This window comes from Osmerus mordax, chromosome 10, assembly GCF_038355195.1.
Source record: "Osmerus mordax isolate fOsmMor3 chromosome 10, fOsmMor3.pri, whole genome shotgun sequence".
In the NCBI taxonomy this organism is placed as follows: domain Eukaryota; kingdom Metazoa; phylum Chordata; class Actinopteri; order Osmeriformes; family Osmeridae; genus Osmerus; species Osmerus mordax.
Genome location: NC_090059.1, coordinates 3,384,349 through 3,409,051, shown reverse-complemented (window position 1 = coordinate 3,409,051; position 24,703 = coordinate 3,384,349). Strand labels below are relative to the sequence as shown.

Here is a 24,703-nt window from a genome sequence, read left to right as displayed (position 1 = left end):
TTCTGCTATGCCAACCGTAAAGATACTGTAAAGCAAATTCCATGATTTGCTTCTCAGTACATTATATACGTGTGAAATGAGTTCCTGAAAGCATGTGCAAAGCGTGAAAACTTTGGCGCACCGAAATGTGGAGTTAGACCGTTGAACAGTTTCTCTTCCGTTTTAAGCTCAGGTTTTGTATAGGTGGAGCCAAAACCCGACCGATCTACGTCACAGCCACCTATCTACGTCAGATCACAGACAGTTGCATTCTGTTACTCAGCTGGTATGATGCAAAGACAAGGTAATTAATACATAAAAACACAGACTGCAGGTAGGTCTGTTCTGATATCTTCAATTGATTTAGCTAGTGTTGCTAAATTCAAGGGGGCGGAGTTTCAGCTCTTTCAGGCAGCACGCCCCCCCAGTCTCAAGCAGAGAATACTGCTGATTTTCTCATGATTTCAAAGCCTAATTTAACATGTCTGTTTATTTTTCAGTCGATTTTGGATAGGTTGTTAACACATTCTTCTGTGGTGTGATGAACATAAAACTCATTTTCAATTCCACTTTACAGCATCTTTAAATTCCTGACATAGCTACGCACGCTAGCGGGAAACTGTCCTGGTTGCTAGGTAGGCAGTTTTGTATTTAGGCCTATTTAGCCTACTCTATGATTTGAAGTTCTCACTCGTTAAAAAAGAAAAAAAAGAACGCAAAGACAATAACATTTCTGTTTTTAGCTTCAAGTTTGTTACCTTTTTTCGTCAAAAACTTATTTAGCATCGATTTTAACAGACTGGGAAGGCCTGGCGCGTTGGTGTCTCAGGAATGTCGAACGAGTGAAAACGTAAAAATCGTAGAGTAGGCTAAATTGTTTTAAATAGGTCCAAAAACAAAACTGCCTACCTCACAACCAGCGTAGCAACCAGGACAGTTTCCCACTAGCGCGCATAACTGTCAGGAATTTAATGTTGGCATAGCGACGGACACGTCCTTGCATCAGAACGTCATTGTGATGTCAGGCCCAGACAGTTTTTGGCATGACACCTCCATTGCATCATGGAGGCATGGTTTCAGCCTCGCCCTAAAAATCTGGAACACAAACATTTTGAAAAACTTTTCGTTTAACGTTTAACGGTCTTACACCATGTCCTAACTGGATGCGAGCGTCCGACTATTGCGTCGCATCGGAGACTGAATCCGTAAAATTAACTTATTTTGCGTCATAAAAATTTAACAATTTTAAAAGAAGGGTCTGTACCTTTCCTACCTGTGCACTTCTGATCCTTAGTACCCTATTTTACGGTAAATAACCCGCATCGTGTACAAGGCGCACCCCCCCAGAATGAGCACTTTGTGTTTGTAAATCAGAGTATAAGCCGCACTTTATAAGCAAACAATGTTACAGTTGCGTGGCCCAATGCTGACAAATGATCACTTGCACATTCATGCTATGGCTGCGGACAGCGATCTAACTAGACAACATTCCCATTCAGGGTGAACAATCAAATTATCTAAACTATAGACCATAGCATTACGCATATCAAAACAGAACGAACACAACAATAAAACTCCAAACAATGCTTATTTAACTAAGCTAATACCCTTAACTTAGTAGCTTTTCAGCTTGCCGCAGGGCATTCTGGGTACCAAGAGCAATGCACGAATATAGGTGATCTTACAGCATTGTGTAACACACTTCGGTTGTGGATAGTATGTCCAGAAATAAATCCAAGTCACTAATTTAGTGGCAGAATCCATTGTTATGTCTACAAAATTATTTAGATATATTATAAGTTTAGCTAGCTTTTAAATCCTGAGGATAGCTTACTGTAGCAGACCTTTCTGTGAGACAACGGACAATGGTGTTTTGTCCCTCGGGAGTTGCTTGATGCTGAAAGTACGTGAAATCAGTGAGGGCTGTTCGAATGGCGATGTCAAGAAGAGCAGTGGTAAAATACAAGTTATGAAAAGAGACTGCGTCCTTGTCTTATTGTCCACACTATCATATACAATTATATCTAAAACAAACTTACAAAGAGCTCGGTTAGACTACCAAAGTTGAATTAGTAATGTTGTTAGCGATGCTAGTGTTATTTTGCTAGCTAGCCTAGCCTATAACATTTCACTGGGTTTGCAGCTGTTTGATTAACTGAAATGATTATGAAATGTCATGTTCTACTAGCCATTTGCCTACTATAGCAAGTCACTGCATTTCCGAGCCCTGATAGTGTAACTGAGAAAACAGTAAATAATTCCTCTTTCAAGTAATAAGCCCCCGTTCAAGTGTTGAGCATAAAATTAGCTGCTCGGTCAGTAGAGATCTTGAGAGAAGCCACTTTTTTGTTCTAAAACCGGACTATAAGCCGCTTCGAAATATAAGCCGCACAAGAAAACAAGCCGCGGCTTATTTTTCGTAAATACGGTAATCTGCTGTACTTACTAGATGCACCATTTTAGTTGTATACCCATACCAGCAAGTACTAATTTATTAGATTTAGCCATTGCAGCTGCCGTTTGCAAAGCCAAACAATTGTTGATTCTCTGTTCAAACAAGACCTGTGAGGTGTGTTCAGCCACATCATAACCTACCTTTGGTCTCCTTGATAACGATGGCATTGAGCAGACCCTTGCCCCTGACTGCGGTCACTATGTCCTTGGGGAGCTTGTTAAGCTCGGACCTCAACAGCTGACCCATCCTCTCTGCATTCTCCGCCAGCTTCTCCTCCTCGAGGACCTGGGGAAAATACATGCAAATTAAGTATGGGTCTCTATCTGCAAGGTTTAAATAAAAATGGAGGTGCTGATAGATGGAGGGGCAATAACGGCATTCTCGTTCTGACCTCTAGGGCGGCGATGGCCACGCGGCAGGCCAGGGGGTTGCCGCCGTACGTGGAGCCATGCTCACCGGGCTTGATGGTGAGCATCACCTCGTCATCACACAGAACTGCAGACACCTGACAGAGGATACGACATGTCACATCAGTGACAACCATAAATGGACTTAAGTTTGTTGCTTTTGTTCAAAATTAAAGTATAACAATTTGTTGGATTCTCTTTTTTGCGGAAATGCATCAGCCAAGTAAATAAAAATGGTAAATGGACTGTGTTCACATAGCTAATTGGGTGTGCTTTGCCTTCGGCAAGGGCACAACCTTTGTTCTCTCACATATATATTATTATTATTTTTTTATTTTATTCTTTTTGCCCCCCTAAAACTCAGTCAATATTTGGCCTACATAGACAACGTAGGTGTCAACAGTTTCGTCTTGGTAGCGATTGAGTTGCTTCTATTGGAATTTACGTTCCGTTGCATGGTTTGGGCGAAAAGTGAAGCTAATGGTGGCTAATTTGCTAGCCACAGTCACTGACGTTACTAACGTCACTAGCGTCATGAAAACACGCGTGACTACCTTTGGGAGAACATTCGTTTCGCATCTGTTAACTTGGGGGATAGCTAGGCTAACTATAGCTTTACTGCAAGGCAGCTGCAGAAACGCCACAAGCAAAGAGGCCAGGGTGATAACTATTTACTCATTTTACTTTGTGATATGACACACAATTGTGATGTGTAATGTACAATATAAGCTGATATTATTAAGGAAGTACATCTACTTTCGGAAACAGTAGTCTACTATTTCACTGAAGTATTAGCATCATGACATTAGCCTGTGTTGCCCGGGCAACACATACTACAGTGGTCTATGATGTATCTGTTTTCAATCGTTAAAATAAACATTCCTCACATATACATTTTCGTTGTATGATTTATTCTGACATTAGTAAACGATTTGTTGGTGAAATTACCATTACCTGTGGTTTCAAACCAGTGTAGCTCACTGCAACGCTGTAGCCTCCCCGAGACACTAGTGTGAGTAGCTAACAAAAACTCCTCAGCTGTTCAAGTCAAACGGCGACAGAACATGTTCGGCACTCCCCTTACTCAAAAGTCTTTCAATAGTTGAAACAATCTGACTACTAACCTGAACTTCATTGCCACAGCCTAAACTTTGTCAATCTGTTCATGAAAATAATTAATTTCAGCCTAAACCGTACAACGGAACGTTAAATCGAATTCAACCAACGCAATCGCTACCAAGACGAACACAGCAGTAGTCTAGTACTGTACTGTAGTAGTACAATTTACCGGGGCAGCTTCTCCACACAGGGCTATATCGCATTTTGCGTTGTTACTGACAATGATCGCTACCAGTGAGCTTTTTATGAATGAGCGATTTTCCACTAAATAAATGTCAAGCTTATTTACGTTTTTGGGGGCATATTTTCAGTTAGCAGATGTTACTGTTTGAATCGCGATTCTATCTTCTGCCGGTAAAGTCGTAGAATAATCTTCAAAGGGGGTTCTTTATTAATGAATGAATGCAATATGAGTAGGCTAAATGCCTGAAAATATCACGAGAAGGGACAACTTAAAAGGACGTTTAAGTCATAGAGATTAGGTCCATTTTAACACCGGTCTGCCAAATGTATTCGTTTTGATTCAGCCTGTCAGCTGCCTCTTGCAGGGGAAATGAGAAGACATATTTCATTCTACACTTCACTCGTATTTTGAGTTGTAAATGAGCAGCAAAAAAGATGCTTTTAAATCTATGTAATCTTTATAAATAATAAGTAGGCCCGATGCATTTTTATATAAAATATACAGACCCCTGTGCAACCGACGCAAGCAAGCACACCCTACAATTTCCCCAGAAATTGTATCCTCTCTAGTTTTTATTGGCACACCCAAAGGGCTTTAGAGTTTCCATACACATAGCATGGTGCAGGCCTTCCACCCAGGAGGAACTTGGGGTTCAGTGTCTTGCTCAAGGACACTTTAGGCACATGGCCAAGAGTCCACTGGGATCAAACCACCAACCTTGCAATTACTGGATGACCCTCTCTACCCCCTGAACCATGGCCGCCCCCAAGTACCATGATGTGGCAAAACAGAAACAATGAAGTTTTGTGTAAATAGGAGTGTTGGGTTTTAGCGGGAAGTACAATACTCACAGGGTAGACTCCTCCAGACAGAGCCTTGCCCAGCACCACCAGGTCCGGACGCACAGCCTCATGGTCCACTGCCAGGCGCCGGCCTGTTCGTGCCAGCCCGGTCTGCACCTCATCAGCGATGAACAACACCTGGCAGCCACACATGGGTGAGGGGAGGGCATAAGTAGAGGCTTCCGTGTCAGGGACATAACCTTGTCACAACACAGTGACTGAACTGGAATGGTGAAGCCACACAAGACAAAAAAGGTTTTACTCAAAATGGTGGAGGCTGTGGCCCCTACTCACATTGTGTTTGGTGCAGAGTTCTCTGACTTTGGTCAGGTAGCCTGGGTCAGGAACCACCACTCCGGCCTCTCCCTGGATAGGCTCAACCATGAAGGCTGCCACATTTGTGTCTTGGAGAGCATTCTGAAAGACGGAAAAACTCAAATCAACTCGGTCAGACATTCATACAGTACACAGGGTTTCCACACCATCTGCTACATGGATGACTTGAAACCTAAAAACACATTGATCTTCAAACAGGTTACTTCATGCACATGAAGGCATTTAATGTAGTTTCACAAATTTCCCAGAAAGCTTTGATTGTATTAGTTTCCATGACTGAAAAACACTTTTACAGGCTTTCCATGACAGTGGGAACATTGTACAGTATATGACAACTTTCTGAAGAAGGAGCTAGTGAGCATTATTCAAATAATGACTCGGCTATCTGTTTGACTTTAAAGCATGTTAAAGTAAAATGTGGCAGATGAGAGCCCAATCTAATGCACCCAATCCCATATCCTTAATTTACCTCCAGTGCAGGAATGCTGTTGTAGGGGATGATTTCAAAGCCAGGCATGAAAGGTCCAAAACCTTCGTAACTGCTAGGGTCGGTGGAGCTGGAGATGGCTGCCATGGTGCGCCCCCAGAAGTTACCATCTGCATAAAAAAAAAGTTACACAAAAGACCAAGTGAAACACTGCTATGCTAAAATGCTTCTGTAACATTGCAGTGAAGAAGACACCCAAGTTGGGAAGTTTTTTTCTGGACTTACTCGCAAAAATTATTTTTGCCTGGTTCTTGGGGACACCCTTCACAGTATAGGCCCACTTACGGGCTAGCTTGCAGGCAGTCTCTCCACCTTCCACACCTAGTTAACAATAATAATAATAATAATAATAAATCATTTTAAAAACCCTCCAGGACATCATACAAGTGTGTTCACATTACAAAACAGCTGTGTGCCCAAATGGCAACCTATCCAGAGGCCTCCTCACCAGTGTTCATTGGCAGAACTTTGTCGTAGCCGAACATGGTGGTGATGTACTCCTCATAGGCTCCCAGCACATCATTGTAGAAAGCTCGTGAGGTGAGGGTGAGCCTGGAGGCCTGGGCGTTGAGGGCAGCAATGATCTTGGGGTGGCAGTGGCCCTGGTTCACCGCACTGTAAGCACTGAGGAAGTCATAGTATCTTCGGCCTTCCACATCCCAAACGTACAGCCCTAAGGCAGGCAGACAAGGACAGAGGGAGACCATGCATGAACACAACATGACATTCGCACGACTCAAATGAGGATGAGGTCACATGGTATGGAGGATGAACGAGCGCATGTATTCGAGCACTCACCCTCTGCTCTCTCCAGGGCCACAGGGAGAGGGTGGTAGTTGTGGGCGCCGTACTTCTCCTCGCGGGCATACACCTCTTCAGAGGTCAGCAGGCGCTCCAACATCAGTTTGGAGGCAGCGGAGGAGGCGGGACGGGTGAATGAGTGGACCTTGCGTGTCAGGGCTGGGCCGGCACAGCTCAGGATGCAACTCAGTTTGGAAAACATCCCTCTCGTTAGGTTACGTCACTCTGCACGGTAGTGGATGGGATGAGGATCAAGAGAGAAAGGCGGCATTAGAGATCAGGGCTTGAAATGAACTTTTTTACCTGGTAGCACTGGTGCTCCCAACTTTAAATAGTTAGGCGCACCAGCAAAGATTTAGAGCACCTACCGAAAATGTTTAGTGTTCTCAGCTCTTAACATTTTGAGTGCAAGGTGACAATAGAGCGCAGTGACAAGTGATTGACGGCTAATTTTAACCTATCTAAAATATGAATTAACGTTAAGAACGTAAAAGATGAAGTTTAACTAATTATGTAACGTTGGATAGAAAATTAGACTGGTCACTGTATCAGCTCACAGCAGCCCAGGGTTTTTTTCTGGGTCAAAATGGGTCTTCGGTGCTCCTTTTTCTAATCAATGTATTTATTCACAGGTGTTTTGCACCCCCCCCTCGAAAATCTATTTCGGAACAGGTTAATGTAATAATCTAATAGCTAATGTAATATTGCACATATTTTCGTCCTATTTCCCCTAAAGCAATAACGTTAGGCTACTTAAAGACACCTTACACTCAAAGTATGTTCTAAATGCCATAAATGCTGCCTATTAATAATTTGACGTAACAACTTATTGTAAATGGTCATTAGCCTAGCCGCTCTGGCCGCTCTGAAGCATGTACACTGCCTGCTTCATTTGATCTTGATAGGCTAAGCATTCTGTAGCTAATCATAACAATAAACCCACTTTGTATTAATTAAAACTAATTCAGCATAATAATGCACCTAAAATACAAACCTGAGCAAGGGCAGCAATCACTATCGAATCAACAGACAATTTAGCTAGCAAGAAAATCATAAGTTAACTTGATTTAAATTAGCAAGAACTATAGACTTATACAATAACAGGCTTAAGTGAACTGACAACATAAGTTATACGACTTACAGTTCTCAAGGACGCACACACGCAATCTCAATTGCGGTGTGAAGCGCGTGTCCGTGCAATTCTACGACATGCACTCTAAAGGCCGCAATATGCTTCTGAGTCTCCGTTTACGGATGGGCGGGCGCACGGATACGCACGGATAGACTTCGTTTATGGTTCTCCGTAGGCTGTGGGTGCTGAAAACAATTCACCGCCAGAAGAGTAAGTGGCGCAACGTTTTTTTGTAAGTCGTCGTGGAGTGTTTATTTACCTAGGTTATCGAGAAGTCGGAGCAAATTTACAAATTAGCCGTTTCATCAATAAAATACGCACATTTTCAGCAACTACACTGCCCATTTCTCGTCACATTTTAATTCAGATGTTGATGTACTGTTCAGCTGAAATATGAATTGTAAAAACTTAATGGCGGTCAAAGGATTCTGTTCATCCTGTTTATCACGGCAACCCCGCCCCCGCCCCTGACGCAAGCGGTTCTTAATACTGACCAATCACAGCCAAGGGGGTCTCCGTAGCTCTCCGTCGCTACGACGGATAGTTAGAAAATTCAGGAGGTGCACGTCGAGCTCCCCGGGGCTCTCCGAGGGCTGACTGAGAGCTCGTAGAGGGTGTTCCATGGACACGAGGGCGTTCCCATGTGTCCGTTTTTCGAAAAACGCAGAAGCATATATAGGCCTAACAATCAGTGCTGATGGACGGCCTCAAATTTTGTACAGCCTGATTTCTGATACCGTGGCGGCAGAAATTTAGCCATTGAGGAAACACTGCACTATATATTATCATTCCAGGTTAAGAATACCAATGAACACTGCGTTGGAAAAAGTAAATCAAACTTTTGTCAGCATTTTGAGTGGAAATTTCATTTGCATTTGTACAGGTGTATTCGTGCACGTCGGGTTGGCCCTCGCAGCGGAACGACAGTTTACTGGCCGTTCTGTCCATTCGCGCACCTCACAGACAAGACAAAAAGACACGCTTATCAACTCGATTACTATTGATCAAAACAGAACGTGGGTTCGGCTGTAGCCTACTTGAAACATACTATTGAGAACATATTCGCTGACATGCATTGCATGTACTGATGAACACAGCTGTTTGTTTGTTTTTTTTATCGCAGACTTTTTTTTTGCCTTTGGTGCTCGGGATTTGTCATTGGCGCTCGGGAAAACGGCTTTGTCGCGAGCCAAAATTTTCTCTATGCAGGGAAAACCCTGCAGACACATACTGTGCAGTAGGCTAACTAGCGAGTGTTTTGTAAATATATTAAAACAGGTCGCACCATAATGATAATTTGCACTTGCACAAATGTTACTAAATATATTTTGAGGTTGCACAGATACAATTTTGGGAGCATATGTGACCACAATGGTCGCAATTTCAAGCCCTGGAGATTGAGAGAGAATATTAAAAAGATAAGAAAGCAGGCAACCAAATGAAAAAGTAGGTTAAATTCTCACTGCGGGACATGTAGCTCTGAAACAAAAATCCAGTAGTAAACACTTAAGTAAAATAGCCCACACAGACTAATTTGTGCCGGTGCACAACAGAATCAACACCGGCCGGCACATATTGCATTATCAAAAAAATATTCAAAAAAATAAAATTACGCTATTTAAAACACGCAGCGCATTCATTCAGCTGCATTTCCTTTCCCTGCTCTCCCTGCATCTCTCGGTCACTCAGACGTTTCTCTCTCACATACAGACACAGTCACAAAGTCACAAAGTCAGCACATGTTAAGGCCGATTTCTACTACTCCGACTCCGTTACAGACAGACGGACAGAGTCAGACGGATTTGTTGAATTTATAGTACTCCGAAGGCCGTGGGTGCTGAAAACAATTCACCCCCAGAAGAGTAGGTGACGCTGCACTGCGATGCTAGCTAGGTTATCAAGAATTCTGAACAAATTTACAAATTAGCCGTTTCATCAATAAAATAAGCACATTTTCAGCAACTACACAGCCCATTTCTCGTCACATTTTAATTCAGAAGCTGATTTACATGTACTGTTTAGCTGAAATATGAATTGTAAAAATGTACAGCAATGGCGGTCAAAGGATTATGTTCGTCTTGTTGGTCACAGCAACCCCACCCTCGCCCCTGACGCAAGCGGTTCTTAATACGGACCAATCACAGCCAAGGGGTATCCGTAAAATGACGGACGAAAAATCAGGAGGTGCACGTAGAGCTTTCCAAGGGGCGTTCCACATCGGAGAGCGCGTTCCCTGTGTCCGTCTCCGTGAAAATGGAGTAGTTTAATTTGGCCTTTAGCAACAACGCATAGATACGCAGTTCTAGACAGACAGCGATATCAGCGAGCCGTCAGCATTAGTACCATAGCTAAAAGTCTAGGAAAGTTTAGGTTACTTTTCGCTAGGTACCTATGAACATGTCTTAATCTGCTAGACAAGTGGGTTCCTCTTCGTTCTTTTGGTGAGCAATCTCACGTGCCCTATTTAACAGCGTCATGGAGCCGACCAGCTAAATAGTTATTTAGCACTAGCATTGCTACCTGATAGTTGGCAGCTCCGTTTTCAGACCTAGCCCCGGTAAATTGTAGAGCTAGCTAACTACTACACTTCTGTAGTAGAGCAGTAACTACTACACCCCACAATTTCCCCAGAAATATTTTCAGGCTTCAACCAGTGCTGCTCAAGCAGAAAGACAGGGTCAGGGAGAGAAAGAGATGGCTCTAGATTCATTAGGCATTGAAGAAAGAGTAAGCTAGGAGGACATCATCCAACATGCTGCTGTGAGAGAGCCAGCTGAAGCAACAGGTGAGGTGGACAAACAGATGTAGAAACAGGCAGGTAAGAAAGCAGTTCTCAGGATAAGGGAACTCATTTCTATTCTTCCGTTTCTGGCAGATAGGACTTGAATGGGGTGTGAATTTTGTATAGGGTGTTAATTGTTGGGCGTGTGAATCATTTTTTATTAATATTATGTAATATAATACATTTCTGTGTAACAAATTATTAACAAAGGGATTATTTTGATCCCCCCCCACCACAAAATCTGTGGGAAACACTGAATAGTAAGTAAAAAAGTAAACACTTAAGTTTAGCCACGCCTCTCCGCCCCTTTACTCCTTTCGAACCATTATTATAGATTGGAGCAACATCATATTCCCCACAGATCAGTGAATAAGAACTAAGAGGACAACCTTGTCCTTCTCTGACCTTGAAGGGTGGGACCTTGAATATGCCCTGACATCATTGAGTGAGATTAAGGCCGAATCCCAATACTCTGTCTTACCCCTAGCCCTTACCCCAAGCCCTTAGTTTTGCGCGTTCCCGTGAGAGTAAGTGGTGTCCCAATACTCTTTGAGCTAGGGGTAGGGCTAAGACGAAGGGGTATACACCCCTTAAAACCAAGTAAGGTCAGGAGCTTACTTGAAACCTAGGGGTATGTGAATACTGCGCTATCTGCAACAATGGCGGACAGATCATCCAGAGTCCCATAAATGTAATATTTTCGTCTTAAATAATTGATAAAAAAAATTATGACAGTCTTGTTTTGCGCTCTACACAGTCCTGTACATATGTATTTGCAACCATATTCTTAATTGAAACTTTCTAAAAATCGCTAGTTTGCTGCGCTAACTTACATTGCTGATTTGGAGACATCGATATACGTAACCATAACCAAGTAGCGTCTCCTTTCATAGGGCTATGTAGCCCTTACCCCTCAGTTTCGAGACATAAGGGCTAGGGGTAAGGGGTATGGGTAAGTAAGGAGTATTGGGATTCGGCCTAACAGTGCGTGTCCACTGCAGTGACGCGATGCGAGCGACAACATGTTTTCCATTCATTTTCAATGGAGCCAGGGGAATCGCTTGCGTGATGCATTGTGGGTAGCGACACGACCGAGTTGAGATTTTCTCAACTTTATGCAAATGAGGAGCGATTTTCGCTTGCGATGGCCAATCGGAGTCTTTTCTTGTTTCTCGTAACGTAGCAACCATGGTGAACATTTCTAGCTTTCTAGGTTTCAAGGTGGAGGAGAAACTAATCGTTTGTGTGGCTGCTTACCCAGTCCTGTACGATACATAGCTGTATTCGTACAGAGATGTTAATGAAAAACGATGCATGGCGCAAGGTTGCCGAAGTTGTTGGTGCTTGTACTTTCAAATTCAGTCTAGTCACATTTCGTAACTTCGTTCTGTGGTAACTAGCTATCTATCCCGGCTGGAACTCCCTATCGTATCGACAGATTGGCAGAGCCTTTGAGTAATATAATAAAACGTTTTTTTTTTGTTTTTTTTTACACATGTCAACATGTGTCTATTAAACGGTTTTGTATTTTGTATACAAGTTGTATTTTGATCGATGTTGCGAGTACGTAAACTCAAGCCTGCGCACTTGGCCATGACAACTACAACAGTGACTTTAGAGAACTACATTCTACATTAATCTGTTTGAAACGCCCCCGAGCGTAGTAAGTAAGTAAGTAAGACTTTATTTATATAGCACTTTTCATACAAGAATTGCAGCTCAAAGTGCTTTACATAAAATCAACAAAAACAATAATACAAGTGTTGATCTAAAACGTTTAACAAACCAAACTAGCCGCACTATCTGCGGTCTCTCGAATCCATCTTAGATCCGAGCTGCCACTTGCAGTTTCTAATGAACTGTGGTGAACTGTGGGAAGGCGAGCGATGGCAAGCGATACGCGTCGCTGCAGTGGACACGCACTGTTAGTTCTATTCAGCGACAAGTGCAGATCTATACAGTTTATCTGCTGAGCAGCATTTCTCTTTCACATGCAACACAATAGAGTGGCCAACCTCATGTAAACCATGGGTCAAAAGTCATTTCTAACCCCACTGTTTGATGGCCATGACTCTCTGTACCATTTATGATCTTTGTATTACAATAACAGTGAGGGCAATGAATTGAGATTTTCTGAAGATTTGAAATACTTAACTACGTTAGTTTAGGCTATTACACCGAGTAATCAATGTGTGCTCAAGTTCAAGTAACATGTATTTTTTAATGTTAGAGGGTATGGGAAGGACTGATGATGTATTTCTTCATTTTATTTCAAATTATACTGTATTAATAGTAGTGGTGGGCATAGATTATTTTTTTAAATCTAGATTAATCTCACTGTAATATTGGCGTTAATCTAGATTAATCGAGATTAAGATGGCTCATTTGAATTCCGCCGAAGGCATTCAGAATATGTGTGCTACCCAAATAATGACTAAAAGTAAGTCTTTGAGAACGGGTTTCTCAAGCCAGGTGGCGCATTAGACCAGGAGCTCATCTCCTGTTTCCAAAATGCATCACAAACTGCTTGAGAAAGCTGTTCTACTATGATAATTGGTGATGAAAATAAATTATGTTCAATAAGATGTACTTGTGTTTATTAGATTAGTTAGCTTGGCTGATAGAGCTGTGCTGACAGGCTTGCGTCGGTTGCACTCAAACATCGTAGTTTGACGACGACTCTTCCCCTGCGCTACATCAGTGCTTGGCCCGGCATCTTCCGCATTAGCTAAGGGATGCTTTGCGTTTAGGTGGTATTTGAGACTGGAAGAACTCCTACCATAAACTAATTCCGCATAGCACAAGGTGCAAACAACCTTAGTCTTGTCGAGGTTTCCATTGGGAAGCTTCTTAAAAATACATTTTCCCTGAAGCAAACCAAGCGGCTTCATAGCTGCATCCATATTAGCACGTCACGTTTGATGTAATAATTTCATACACAAGGCATTCACACAGGTTCGAAGACTCGTTCTCGCCCCCTACAGTGCAATTCGGCTAGGTATACATTCGCGCTAAAATATCAAGTTGAAAGTCATCATAGCTTGAGCTGTATGGAACCAGCTCCCAACCCAACTTTGAGAATAGATTAACGGCGATATTTTTTGTTATCGCCGATAAGAGTCGCAGCGCGTTAACGGCCCACCACTAATTAGTCTTTCTAGTTACAGTAAGACTACATTTATTAAATGTAGTAATGTTTCATATCCTGTCAAAACATAGGCCTACATTAAATCTCATTCCAAGCTTTTGATAAAACTTGAGGACCCTGTCTAATATAATAAACTCATTGAAAGGCAAGGATGTGGCAGCACATAACAGGTGTATGAAAACCCGGAGGGCAGACACCAACACAAAAGATAAAAAATGGTGATGAAACCGAAAATGAAGAGGAGACAAAGAAAAATAAAAGACAACGAAACGAAAGTTGTGGCTAATGAAATTGCTGAGTGGCTAGTAACTTCAGAAAACCACTAGCCACAGTGGCTGGTGAGCAAAAATGTTAATGTCAAGCACTGATTGCAACTATATTTTACTGGATCTGTAAATAATTTAGACAAGCATCATCTATTGAATAGGACTCCAATGTGAAAATAACCTATACTTGGTAAGCATCCAATCCAGTCAACACCACAGATTAAGTTAATCAATAACCTGCTAATGACCATGGTAAACTGCTCAATTTGGTAATGGAAGGTGATAGGCTGGTGTGGGAGCTGCCCCTCAGGCACACCCCCAATACATCACAGCCAAAGGCTAAAAAAAGACCAACCCACATGCCACTTGAGTTCATCATAGCTGACAAACTTAGGAGGTCCCTAGTATGTTACAATCAGCCAAAGCATGACAAATAAAGCAGGTTTACCATGTCTACAAGCAGTAAATCAAAAAATAAATAATGCAATCAACAGGCGACACAGTGACATAATGAATACCATTATCTACAAAGTGTAGCCCCACTAATCAAGATACAGGAGTCCAATAAATCAATCACTAAAGGTCTGATGGTCCTGAAATGTGTAACTTTTCATTCAAATGTTAACCTGAGATTGATTTGAATTCCACTGTGTACTCTATCCCTATTGAATGTTTAATCGATCATAAAAAATAAAATAAAAAGAGCAGCGTTACCATTTCAGAGCGGATAAAACTATGTGCTGTCTTCTGTCAGACTTTGTTCGGGCTCTCTATCTTCTCATCAAGACACTGACGTACCTCATGATGATGATTATTTGTAGTTCATCATAGCTGACAAACTTAGGATGTCCCTAGTATGTTACAATCAGCCAAAGCATGACAAATAAACCAGGTTTACCAAGTCTACAAGCAGTAAATCAAAAAATAAATAATGCAATCAACAGGCGACACAGTGACATAATGAATACCATTATCTTGAAAGTGTAGCCCCACTAATCAGATACAGGAGTCCAATAAATCAATCACTAAAGGTCTGATGGTCCTGAAATGTATAACTTTTCATTCAAATCTTAACCTGAGATTGATTTGAATTCCACTGTGTAGTCTATCCCTATTGAATGTTTAATCGATCATAAAAAATAAAATAAAAAGAGCAGCGTTACCATTTCAGAGCGGATAAAACTATGTGCTGTCTTCTGTCACTTTGTTCGGGCTCTCTATCTTCTCATCAAGACACTGACTGACCTGATGATGATGATGATTATTTGTAATGATAAGGAACACAGATCCAATCGGCAGGAAACAATTTCATTAGAAAATACATTTAAAATCCCTCTTGCAATAACAGGGCTCTATGCGACCAAAATGTGTACGGGTGCGACAAAAAAAATTCCTAGGTCCCACCGGTGCACCTAACCTCCTCGCATCCGCTGTCTCTCCACAAACGAAGCGTTTGTTATCCTAAGACGGAACTGACACTCATGGTTGGATCATATCGTGGTCTAAACCAATCAGAGACAGAGATGGGGCGGGTCTTTGCCTCTGATTGGCTGTGGTCCAGATATTCCTGTAGCTCCGTGCTGTGTGATTGAAATTACGACCTGAGCACCAGTCAATTTAGCAGACCTGGGCATTGTATGGCCTGCGGGCCATAACCGGCCACAGGCTGTCTCAATCCGGCCCGCGTGAGGTAAATCAAAAAATGTAAAATAAATAAATGTGTTGAGCGGTAGTAAATATGTAGTCCTGAAAGACTACAGTGATCAGGCGATTTACATATGTGCGCTTGCGCAACCTCACCGTCAGGAGAGTTAGCTGTTGGTTAGCCCCCGAAAATGAAAAACTTTGACACTGTTAACAAGACAAGGACTTTTAAGTATCTGTTTACTGAGGTCAAAGTGAAAGCTGTGAAGAAAAAAAACTAACGCGGACATAATAAGAACTTGACTGATTCAGTGGGCGCGGGCTGATGGTTTGCTAGTTGAACTGCAGACCCTGATCATTACCTGTCAGCTGTCCTTCGCATATCCACCTCAGACATTCAGACAGATTTCGATGCACTTGTTCAAGCCCACTGGATTTCTCTCACAGAACAAAATGAACTGAAAAAACGTATTGCTTTTTGTATAAAGTTGATCAATTCCACATCTTTAACATACTGCAAAACAACTTTTCAGTGTTTGTGAAGATTAACTGGTTACAAATAAAATGAGACACTGTTGTTGTTGTTTATACTGTTTATTACTTCTATAATCTTTCCTATTTGACCTACACCTAAATCTAAAATATTTATATAAATATTTACAGAATATCCTTATTCTTCTGATAACCAGTAGCAGCTAATCAAAATATATACTTTACTGCTTTTTACAATGGGAGAAAATGAATAGTGAGCAAATTGATGAAGCCCTCCAACTCATTTCAGGTTTCTCATGTGGCCCCTTGTAAAAATGAATTGCGGACCCCTGAGTTACGAAGCTGGCCACAGCCGTGCCCCCCCCCGGTTTCAGTTTTTTGTCCTGCCCTAGTGTTTCCCTGTCATTGTCTTCACCTGTCTCATTAGCGTCATTGTGTCCACCTGTGTCGTTTGGTTCTGTGTATTTAGGTTTCTGTTTTGTGTCCAGTCTTTGTCTTGTCCTTACTACTACTTGTCCCTGTGAGTACCCTATCTTTCCCCGTTTTGAGAAGTAAACCCCCTTTTTTCGACCATGCCTCGCATCTCTCGTGCATTTGGGTCCTACCCCTCCTCACACCGTGACATTTAAACAGTAGCACTTTCTATTTTGAAATGTTTTATTTTGCTTAAAATGTTTTAGTTTGGTAGCTCAGTTTAGCACTTAAAATATATTTTTTAATATATATATATACAGTATGCTTGTGCTTCAAATAACAAATATATTTACCTTCACTTTATTCTTGTTTAAGATCATTTACATAATATATATGAATGTAAATGGAGCGTGATAAAAAGGTGACCTTGAAATTGTGGCGACGCAAGGAAAAATTTGGGTGCACCTAAATTTAAAAGTTAGGCGCACCAGTGCAACCAAGGCAACAAGTTAGTCTGGAGCCCTGAATAACACATGTAAGTAAATCTGACAGATATACAAGAGTAACTTGAGAGGGTACAATTTCTGGGGAAATTGTAGGGTGTGTAACAACGCAAAATGCGATATAGCCCTGTGTGGAGAAGCTGCCCCTGTAAATTGTACTACTACGGTACAGTACTAGACTACTGCTGTGTTCGTCTTGGTAGCGATTGCGTTGGTTGAATTGGATTTAACGTTCCGTTGTACGGTTTAGGCTGAAATTCATTATTTTCATGAACAGATTGACAAAGTTTAGGCTGTGGCAATGAAGTTCAGGTTAGTAGTTAGATAGACTTTTGATTTAACCCTTGTGTTATCTTCGGGTCATTCTGACCCATCAGTCATTGTGACCCACCGTCGTATTGCGACAAATTTACCTCCTACAAAAACAAAGTGAAGCATTTTCTTCTAACTGTCGGGCTGTCTCAGACCCCCCACATTGCAATGGTTAAAAGAAAATAATTGGGTGTGCTCAAGCCTTCGGCGAGAGCACAACCTTTGTTCTCTCACATATATATTATTATTATTATTATTATTTTTATTCTTTTTGCCCCCCTAAAACTCAGTCAATATTTGGCCTACATAGACAACGTAGGTGTCAAACGTTTCGTCTTGGTAGCGATTGAGTTGCTTCTATTGGAATTTACGTTCCGTTGCATGGTTTGGGCTTAAGTTAAGTTTTTGTGGCGAAAAGTGAAGCTAACGGTGGCTAATTTGCTAGCCACAGTCACTGACGTTACTAACGTCACTACGTCACTAACGTCACGAAAACACGCGTGACTACCTTTGGCAGAACATTCGTTTCGCATCTGTTAACCTGGGGGATAGCTAGGCTAACTATAGCTTTACTGCAAGGCAGCTGCAGAAACGCCACAAGCAAAGAGGCCAGGGTGATAACTATTTACTCATTTTACTTTGTGATATGACACACAATTGTCATGTATAATGTACAGTATAAGCTGATATTATTAAGGAAGTACATCTACTTTTGGAAACAGTAGTCTACTATTTCACTGAAGTATTAGCATCATGACATTAGCCTGTGTTGCCCGGGCAACACATACTACAGTGGTCTATGATGTAGCGTTATCTGTTTTCAATCGTTAAAATAAACATTCCTCACATATACATTTTCGTTGTAGGATTTATTCTGACATTAGTAAACGATTTGTTGGTGAAATTACCATTACCTGTGGTTTCAAACCAGTGTAGCTCACTGCAACGCTGTAGCTTACGCGAGACACTACAAAAACATCTACACTACACAGCTGTTTAGGAAGTCAAACGGTGACAGAACATGTTCGGCACTCCCCATACTTAAATCAAAAGTCTATCTAACTACTAACCTGAACTTCATTGCCACAGCCTAAACGTTGTCAATCTGTTCATGAAAATAATTAATTTCAGTTTAAACCGTACAACGGAACGTTAAATCCAATTCAACCAACGCAATCGCTACCAAGACGAACACAGCAGTAGTCTAGTACTGTACTGTAGTAGTACAATTTACCGGGGCAGCTTCTCCACACAGGGCTATATCACATTTTGCGTTGTTACTGACAATGATCGCTACCAGTGAGCTTTTTATCAATGAGCGATTTTCCACTAAATAAATGTCAAGCTTATTTACGTTTTTGGGGGCATATTTTCAGTTAGCAGATGGTACTGTTTGAATCGCGATTCTATCTTTTGCCGGTAAAGTCTTAGAATAATCTTCAAAGGGGGTTCTTTATTAATGAATGAATGCAATACGAGTAGGCTAAATGCCTGAAAATATCATGAGAAGGGACAACTTAAAAGGACGTTTAAGTCATAGAGATTAGGTCCATTTTTACACCGGTCTGCCAAATGTATTCGTTTTGATTCAGCCTGTCAGCTGCCTCTTGCAGGGGAAATGAGCAGACATATTTCATTCTACACTTCACTCGTATTTTGAGTTGTAAATGAGCAGCAAAAAAAAGATGCTTTTAAATCTATGTAATATTTATAAACAATAAGTAGGCCCAATGCATTTTTATATAAAATATACAGACCCCTGTGCAACCGACGCAAGCAAGCACACCCTACAATTTCCCCAGAAATTGTATCCACACTAGTTTTTATTTGTTTTTGTATTGGGTAAAATTGGGTAAAAACAACGGTGGTTCGTTATGAACCTTTGGGTCATGTGACCCGAAGGCAGCACAAGGGTTAAGTAAGGGGAGTGCCGAACATGTTCTGTCGCCGTTTGACTTCCTAAACAGCTGTGTAGATGTTTTTGTAGTGTCTCACCTGTGGTTTGAAACCACAGGTAATGATAATTTCACCCACAAATCGTTTACTTGTAATCTAATGTCATAATAAATCCTACAACGAAAATGTACTTGTGAGGAATGTTTATTTTAACGATTGAAAACAGATGCATCATAGACCACTGTAGTATGTTAGGCTAATGTCATGATGCTAATACTTCAGTGAAATAGTACACTACTGTTTCCGAAAGTAGATGTACTTCCTTAATAATATCAGCTTATATTGTACATTACACATCACAATTGTGTTTTATATCACAAAGTAAAATGAGTAAATAGTTATCACCCTGGCCTCTTTGCTTGTGGCGTTTCTGCAGCTGCCTTGCAGTAAAGCAGTTAGCTTAGCTATCTCCCAGAAGTTAACGAGCTGCTAAACTAATGTTCTGCTAGAGGTAGTCACGCGAGTTTTCGTGACGTTAGTGACGTAAGTAGCGTCATAGACTGTGGCTAACAAGTTTGCCACCGTTAGCTTCACTTTTCGCCACAAAAACTTAATTCCTACTTACACCGTGCAACGGAACGTAAATTCCAATAGAAGCAACTCAATCGCTACCAAGACGAAACTTTTGACACCTAGGTTGTCTATGTAGGCCAAATATTCACTGAGTTTTAGGGGGGCAAAAATAAATAACAACTAGAGAGGGTACAATTTCTGGGGAAATTGTAGGGTGTGCTTGCTTGCGTCGGTTGCACAGGGGTCCGTTTTTGAATGACATTTTTACAACTGATATTTCTGTATATTTTATATAAAAATGCATACTTATTATTTATAAAGATTACATAGATTTTTTTGCTGCTCATTTACAACTGAAAATACGAGTGACGTGTAGAATGAAATAGATGTCTTCTCATTTCCCCTGCAAGAGGCAGCCTCATCGTTGAATCAAAACGAATACATTTGGCAGACCGGTGTAAAAAATGACCTAATCTCTATGACTTAAACGTCATTTTAAGTTTTTCCCTTCTCATGATATTTTCAGGCATTTAGCCTACTCATATTGCATTCATTCATGAATAAACAACCCCTTTGAAGATTATTCTACGACGTTACCCGGCAGTAGAAGATGGAATCTCGATTCAAACAGTACCATCTGCTAACTGAAAATATGCCCCCCAAAACGTAAATAAGCTTGACATTTATTTAGAGGACAATCGCTCATTCATAAAAAGCTCACTGGTAGCGATCATTGTCAGTAACAACGCAAAATGCGATATAGCCCTGTGTGGAGAAGCTGCCCCGGTAAATGGTACTACTACCGTACAGTACTAGTAGACTACTGCTGTGTTCGTCTTGGTTGAATAGGATTTAACGTTCCGTTGTATGGTTTAGGCTGAAATTAATTATTTTCATGAACAGATTGACAACGTTTAGGCTGTGGCAATGAAGTTCAGGTTAGTAGTTAGATAGACTTTTGATTTAAGTAAGGGGAGTGCCGAACATTTTCTGTCGCCGTTTGACTTCCTAAACAGCTGTGTACTGTAGCTAGATGTTTTTGTAGTGTGTCTCGCGTAAGCTACAGCGTTGCAGTGAGCTACACTGGTTTGAAACCACAGGTAATGGTAATTTCACCAACAAATCGTTTACTAATGTCAGAATAAATCCTACAACGAAAATGTATATGTGAGGAATGTTTATTTTAACGATTGAAAACAGATACATCATAGACCACTGTAGTATGTGTTGCCCGGGCAACACAGGCTAATGTCATGATGCTAATATTTCAGTGAAATAGTAGACTACTGTTTCCGAAAGTAGATGTACTTCCTTAATAATATCAGCTTATATTGTACATTACACATCACAATTGTGTGTCATATCACAAAGTAAAATGAGTAAATATTTATCACCCTGGCCTCTTTGCTTGTGGCGTTTCTGCAGCTGCCTTGCAGTAAAGCTATAGTTAGCCTAGCTATCCCCCAAGTTAACAGATGCGAAACGAATGTTCTGCCAAAGGTAGTCACGCGTGTTTTCGTGACGTTAGTGACGCAGTGACGTTAGTAACGTCAGTGACTGTGGCTAGCAAATTAGCCACCGTTAGCTTCACTTTTCGCCACAAAAACTTAACTTAAGCCTAAACCATGCAACGGAACGTAAATTCCAATAGAAGCAACTCAATCGCTACCAATACGAAACTTTTGACACCTACGTTGTCTATGTAGGCCAAATATTGACTGCGTTTTAGGGGGGCAAAAAGAATAATAATAATAATAATATATATGTGAGAGAACAAAGATTGTGCTCTCGCCGAAGGCTTGAGCACACCCAATAAATATATATGTGAGAGCACAACCTTTGTTCTCTCACCGAAGGCTTGAGCACACCCAATAATAGTAAGTATGCAGAATAACAATAGTGTTTTTGCTTGCAGCAAACACACTAATAATAACTAGAAAAGGCTGTTCCTGCGAAACAGCAGTGAGAATGCTGAAAACCTGAATTGGGATAGCTGACCATGCAAAAAAAGAGGAAAATAGTGAAAATGTAGTAGAAAGTTATAAGCTGAAGCTTCAAAGCAATCGAAAGGTATTTTTGAAAGGGGCTGGAGCAGAATTCCAACAATGATTTGAAAGGATTTACCATTACTTTTAAAGGGAGAATAATTTGCACTAAAACCTTAATATTTTAAAAAGTATAAAAGTGAGAAATGAGAAAATACCCGCAAGCTGAAATGAATTTCAAAAATGTGTGAGTCACACAAGAGGCAGTGTGGAAGCTGAACTGCATCATCTAACAAAGCTAAGAGCTAAAATAGCCTACAATGCGGGAGAAGCTGAGAGCTGAACTGTTAAATAGAAGAAGTAGGCTAGCTAGTCGTAACAAGAACATTATCGTTTTAACAGCTGAAATTATAGTTGGGATAGTAATAGCAGTAGCAGATGTAGCCTACCATTGAGTGCGTTTACTCGTCTTTCTTAGTAGGATTCAATGTGTTGATGGAATGAAACATACAGCAGTAGGGCCGATACAGGAAGACACGGCGACACTTTGTTGCAGAAGGATGATGGTGCAAGTTTTAACGTAAAGTTTTCAACGGATCAATCCGTTTATTTTCATTCGTTTTCATCAGGGTAACCACATGTAAAGGACGTTCGTTACCAACATTGTGTAATTATAAAGTCTACAACTTTACAAATGTTCACCGTAGTCTACAATTAATGGAGTAAAATCTTAATAACATGTTTTTTTATTCAAATATATCAACTATTAGTCTCGCGAACAAATTCGACCAGCTGCCGAAACGATCGCAGGCAATCGCGGCGCTTTGCAGCCAGTGTGGTCGGTCCCATTTGATAACATGGGCGCCGAAAGAAAAAAGGAGGCGCTTCCAGGCGCGTCGCAGCAGATTGCAGCCGATCGCAGGCAGTGTGTCCCAGGCGTGAGTGGTGCGTGTCTGTCGCTGTCTGGTGATGGTGCAGCTATGATTGCTAACGCGCTGAGGGCAGAGAATAACAGAAATGTACCTAGAAGCCACACCTCAAACAAGTTAACCTAGACGCAAAACTGTACATCCAATCCAAAAAATAAGGATAGTTTCCGAGACCCAAGACTCTGCCGAAACCAGAGATATTCTTTATATGTCTGTGCGGTCAGAAATACGACTCTACCGGCAGTTTAAAAATCTTGTTTCTTTCGCTTTGTCTGACGAATTTTACCCACCTCTCCATTGAAGTTAGTGAGAGAATTTGAAAGGCTGCTCTCGCTTCAAGGCTCATAGCTGAGAATCTGTAAATGTGAGCTCTTTAGTAGTTACATTGGCTGAAAGAGGACAATTTTTCCTACATTTTAAGCTATAACTTGTTTCTGTAAGTTAAACTATATGAACGTTAGAGGAATTTGTTTGACAATTTAGTTGAATATCAGAAAAAGAGCAGCCAGCAGTGTGCCACTCTGCTTGCTGCTCATTCATAAAAATCAAGAAGGAGCAAACATTTTAATGTATTTCAACCTGTCATAATTCAAAATTGGCTGAATATTTGAAAAAGCTGAATCATTTGGGAATAGCTGAATGTCTTGTGAACATTTTAAAGGTTGAATGGTGTCTCTAGCTGAAAGTATGCTGAAGTAGTTACGTTTGAAAGAGGAGGAAGCTTTTTAATGATTTGAAAAGATTTACCATTACTTTTAATGGGAGAATAATTTGCACAAAAACCTTAATGTCTTAAAAAAGTATAAAAGTGAGATACCAAAAGTCATAGCCAACATCTCCTGAAGGAGCTGAACGTTTTGATACAAAAATTGTAGGAATCGGTGAAAGTATGCAGAACTAGTTAAAGGCCAAAAAACGGCGGAAGAACTAAGAAGTTGGAATAATAATAAAGAGAAACAGGAAAACAATAAAGATTAACAGCATTCTCACAATAATAATATATATGTGACCGAACAAAGGTTGTGCCCTTGCCTAAGGCAAAGCACACCCAAATATATATGTGAGAGAACAAAGGTTGTGCTCTCGCCGAAGGCTTGAGCACACCCAATTATGCAAAACACTCAAGTTTCAAGGGAAAGGAAAGTAGGCTATCTACCGATGAGGGATGTCTATCTAGTTCAAAACAAATGATTTTATGTATTTTTTGCCAGTGACGCTTTGGTCTTCTCCCCAAAACGGCGCACCGTCCAATTCAACAACACTAGCTAGCCACCTACATAAACAGTTAACTCAATGATACAGCTATAAAACAGATTATCCTCCTCCACCTCCTGCTGCTGCTGCTTCTCCCTTGCATCAGTCACACCAACTTCATGGAAAAGTACCCGTGTGATGTGGTGGTTAGCCAGGTAGATAATGCTAGCTAGTAGTAGGGCACTTGTTAGGCAACATCAGAAAACTGCGTAGCTAACCAGTTAAGCTAGTGCTAGCTAGCACATTTTACCACCATACGACGAGCTATTCTTGCACATGGCTAAATGTGGATAACGTATGTTACTATTAGCAAACAATAACAGTACTACAATAAATTGTTAAGAGCAAGCAAAGTTTAAGTTTAAAGCTAAGTTCCCGGCCACAACAGATGTTAGCGTTAGCTAGCGTAGTTTAGTACAGTTACAAGCCATCGCCAGTTTCACCATGACGTTAAATAGCTCTAATACTGCGACCATATATGATATCAGTCAATTTACCAATAAAATGCGATGTTCTTCTGAAGTTGTGTTGTTTAACCGTCCGTCGAGTACTACGAATCCTCAGTGCCGCTTGTCACCGGTGTATATGAGTGCGAAGAGAGCAAACGTGTGAGTGGACGTCAATTTGGAGCATTTATGTCAAGACGCAACCTGAATGTTGCAACAAACTAGGCGGAGCGTACACTCAATAAAATGAGCAAGTAACTGACTAACATCACATGTATCTATAGACAATTGAACTTACCCAAATAAATAGTCACAAA

At 41.0% G+C, this 24,703-nt stretch overlaps 1 protein-coding gene and 1 long non-coding RNA gene across 3 annotated transcripts in view; one reads left to right on the top strand and one right to left on the bottom strand.

Moving 5' to 3' along the window:
* Nucleotides 1-3,028, top strand: part of LOC136950434 (uncharacterized) — an 8,866-nt gene extending 5,838 nt beyond the window's left edge. The window contains exon 2 of the long non-coding RNA XR_010877488.1: nucleotides 2,832-3,028. This is a non-coding gene — a long non-coding RNA (uncharacterized lncRNA). The remainder of the gene's footprint in view (nucleotides 1-2,831) is intronic.
* oat (ornithine aminotransferase) overlaps nucleotides 1-24,703 on the bottom strand; it is a 27,043-nt gene extending 2,340 nt beyond the window's left edge. The window contains exons 1-9 of one of the 2 annotated variants that reach the window (XM_067244771.1): nucleotides 24,685-24,703; nucleotides 6,608-6,835; nucleotides 6,258-6,482; nucleotides 6,035-6,130; nucleotides 5,792-5,919; nucleotides 5,281-5,403; nucleotides 4,996-5,124; nucleotides 2,826-2,939; nucleotides 2,575-2,719 (exon numbers count right to left, since the gene is read on the bottom strand). In XM_067244771.1, coding sequence (XP_067100872.1) covers nucleotides 2,575-2,719; nucleotides 2,826-2,939; nucleotides 4,996-5,124; nucleotides 5,281-5,403; nucleotides 5,792-5,919; nucleotides 6,035-6,130; nucleotides 6,258-6,482; nucleotides 6,608-6,812 — 1,165 coding nt within the window. In that variant the 5' untranslated portion in view covers nucleotides 6,813-6,835; nucleotides 24,685-24,703. Of the gene's footprint in view, nucleotides 1-2,574; nucleotides 2,720-2,825; nucleotides 2,940-4,995; nucleotides 5,125-5,280; nucleotides 5,404-5,791; nucleotides 5,920-6,034; nucleotides 6,131-6,257; nucleotides 6,483-6,607; nucleotides 6,836-24,437; nucleotides 24,585-24,684 lie in introns of those variants that run through there. The other variant, XM_067244770.1, reaches the window with a different exon arrangement.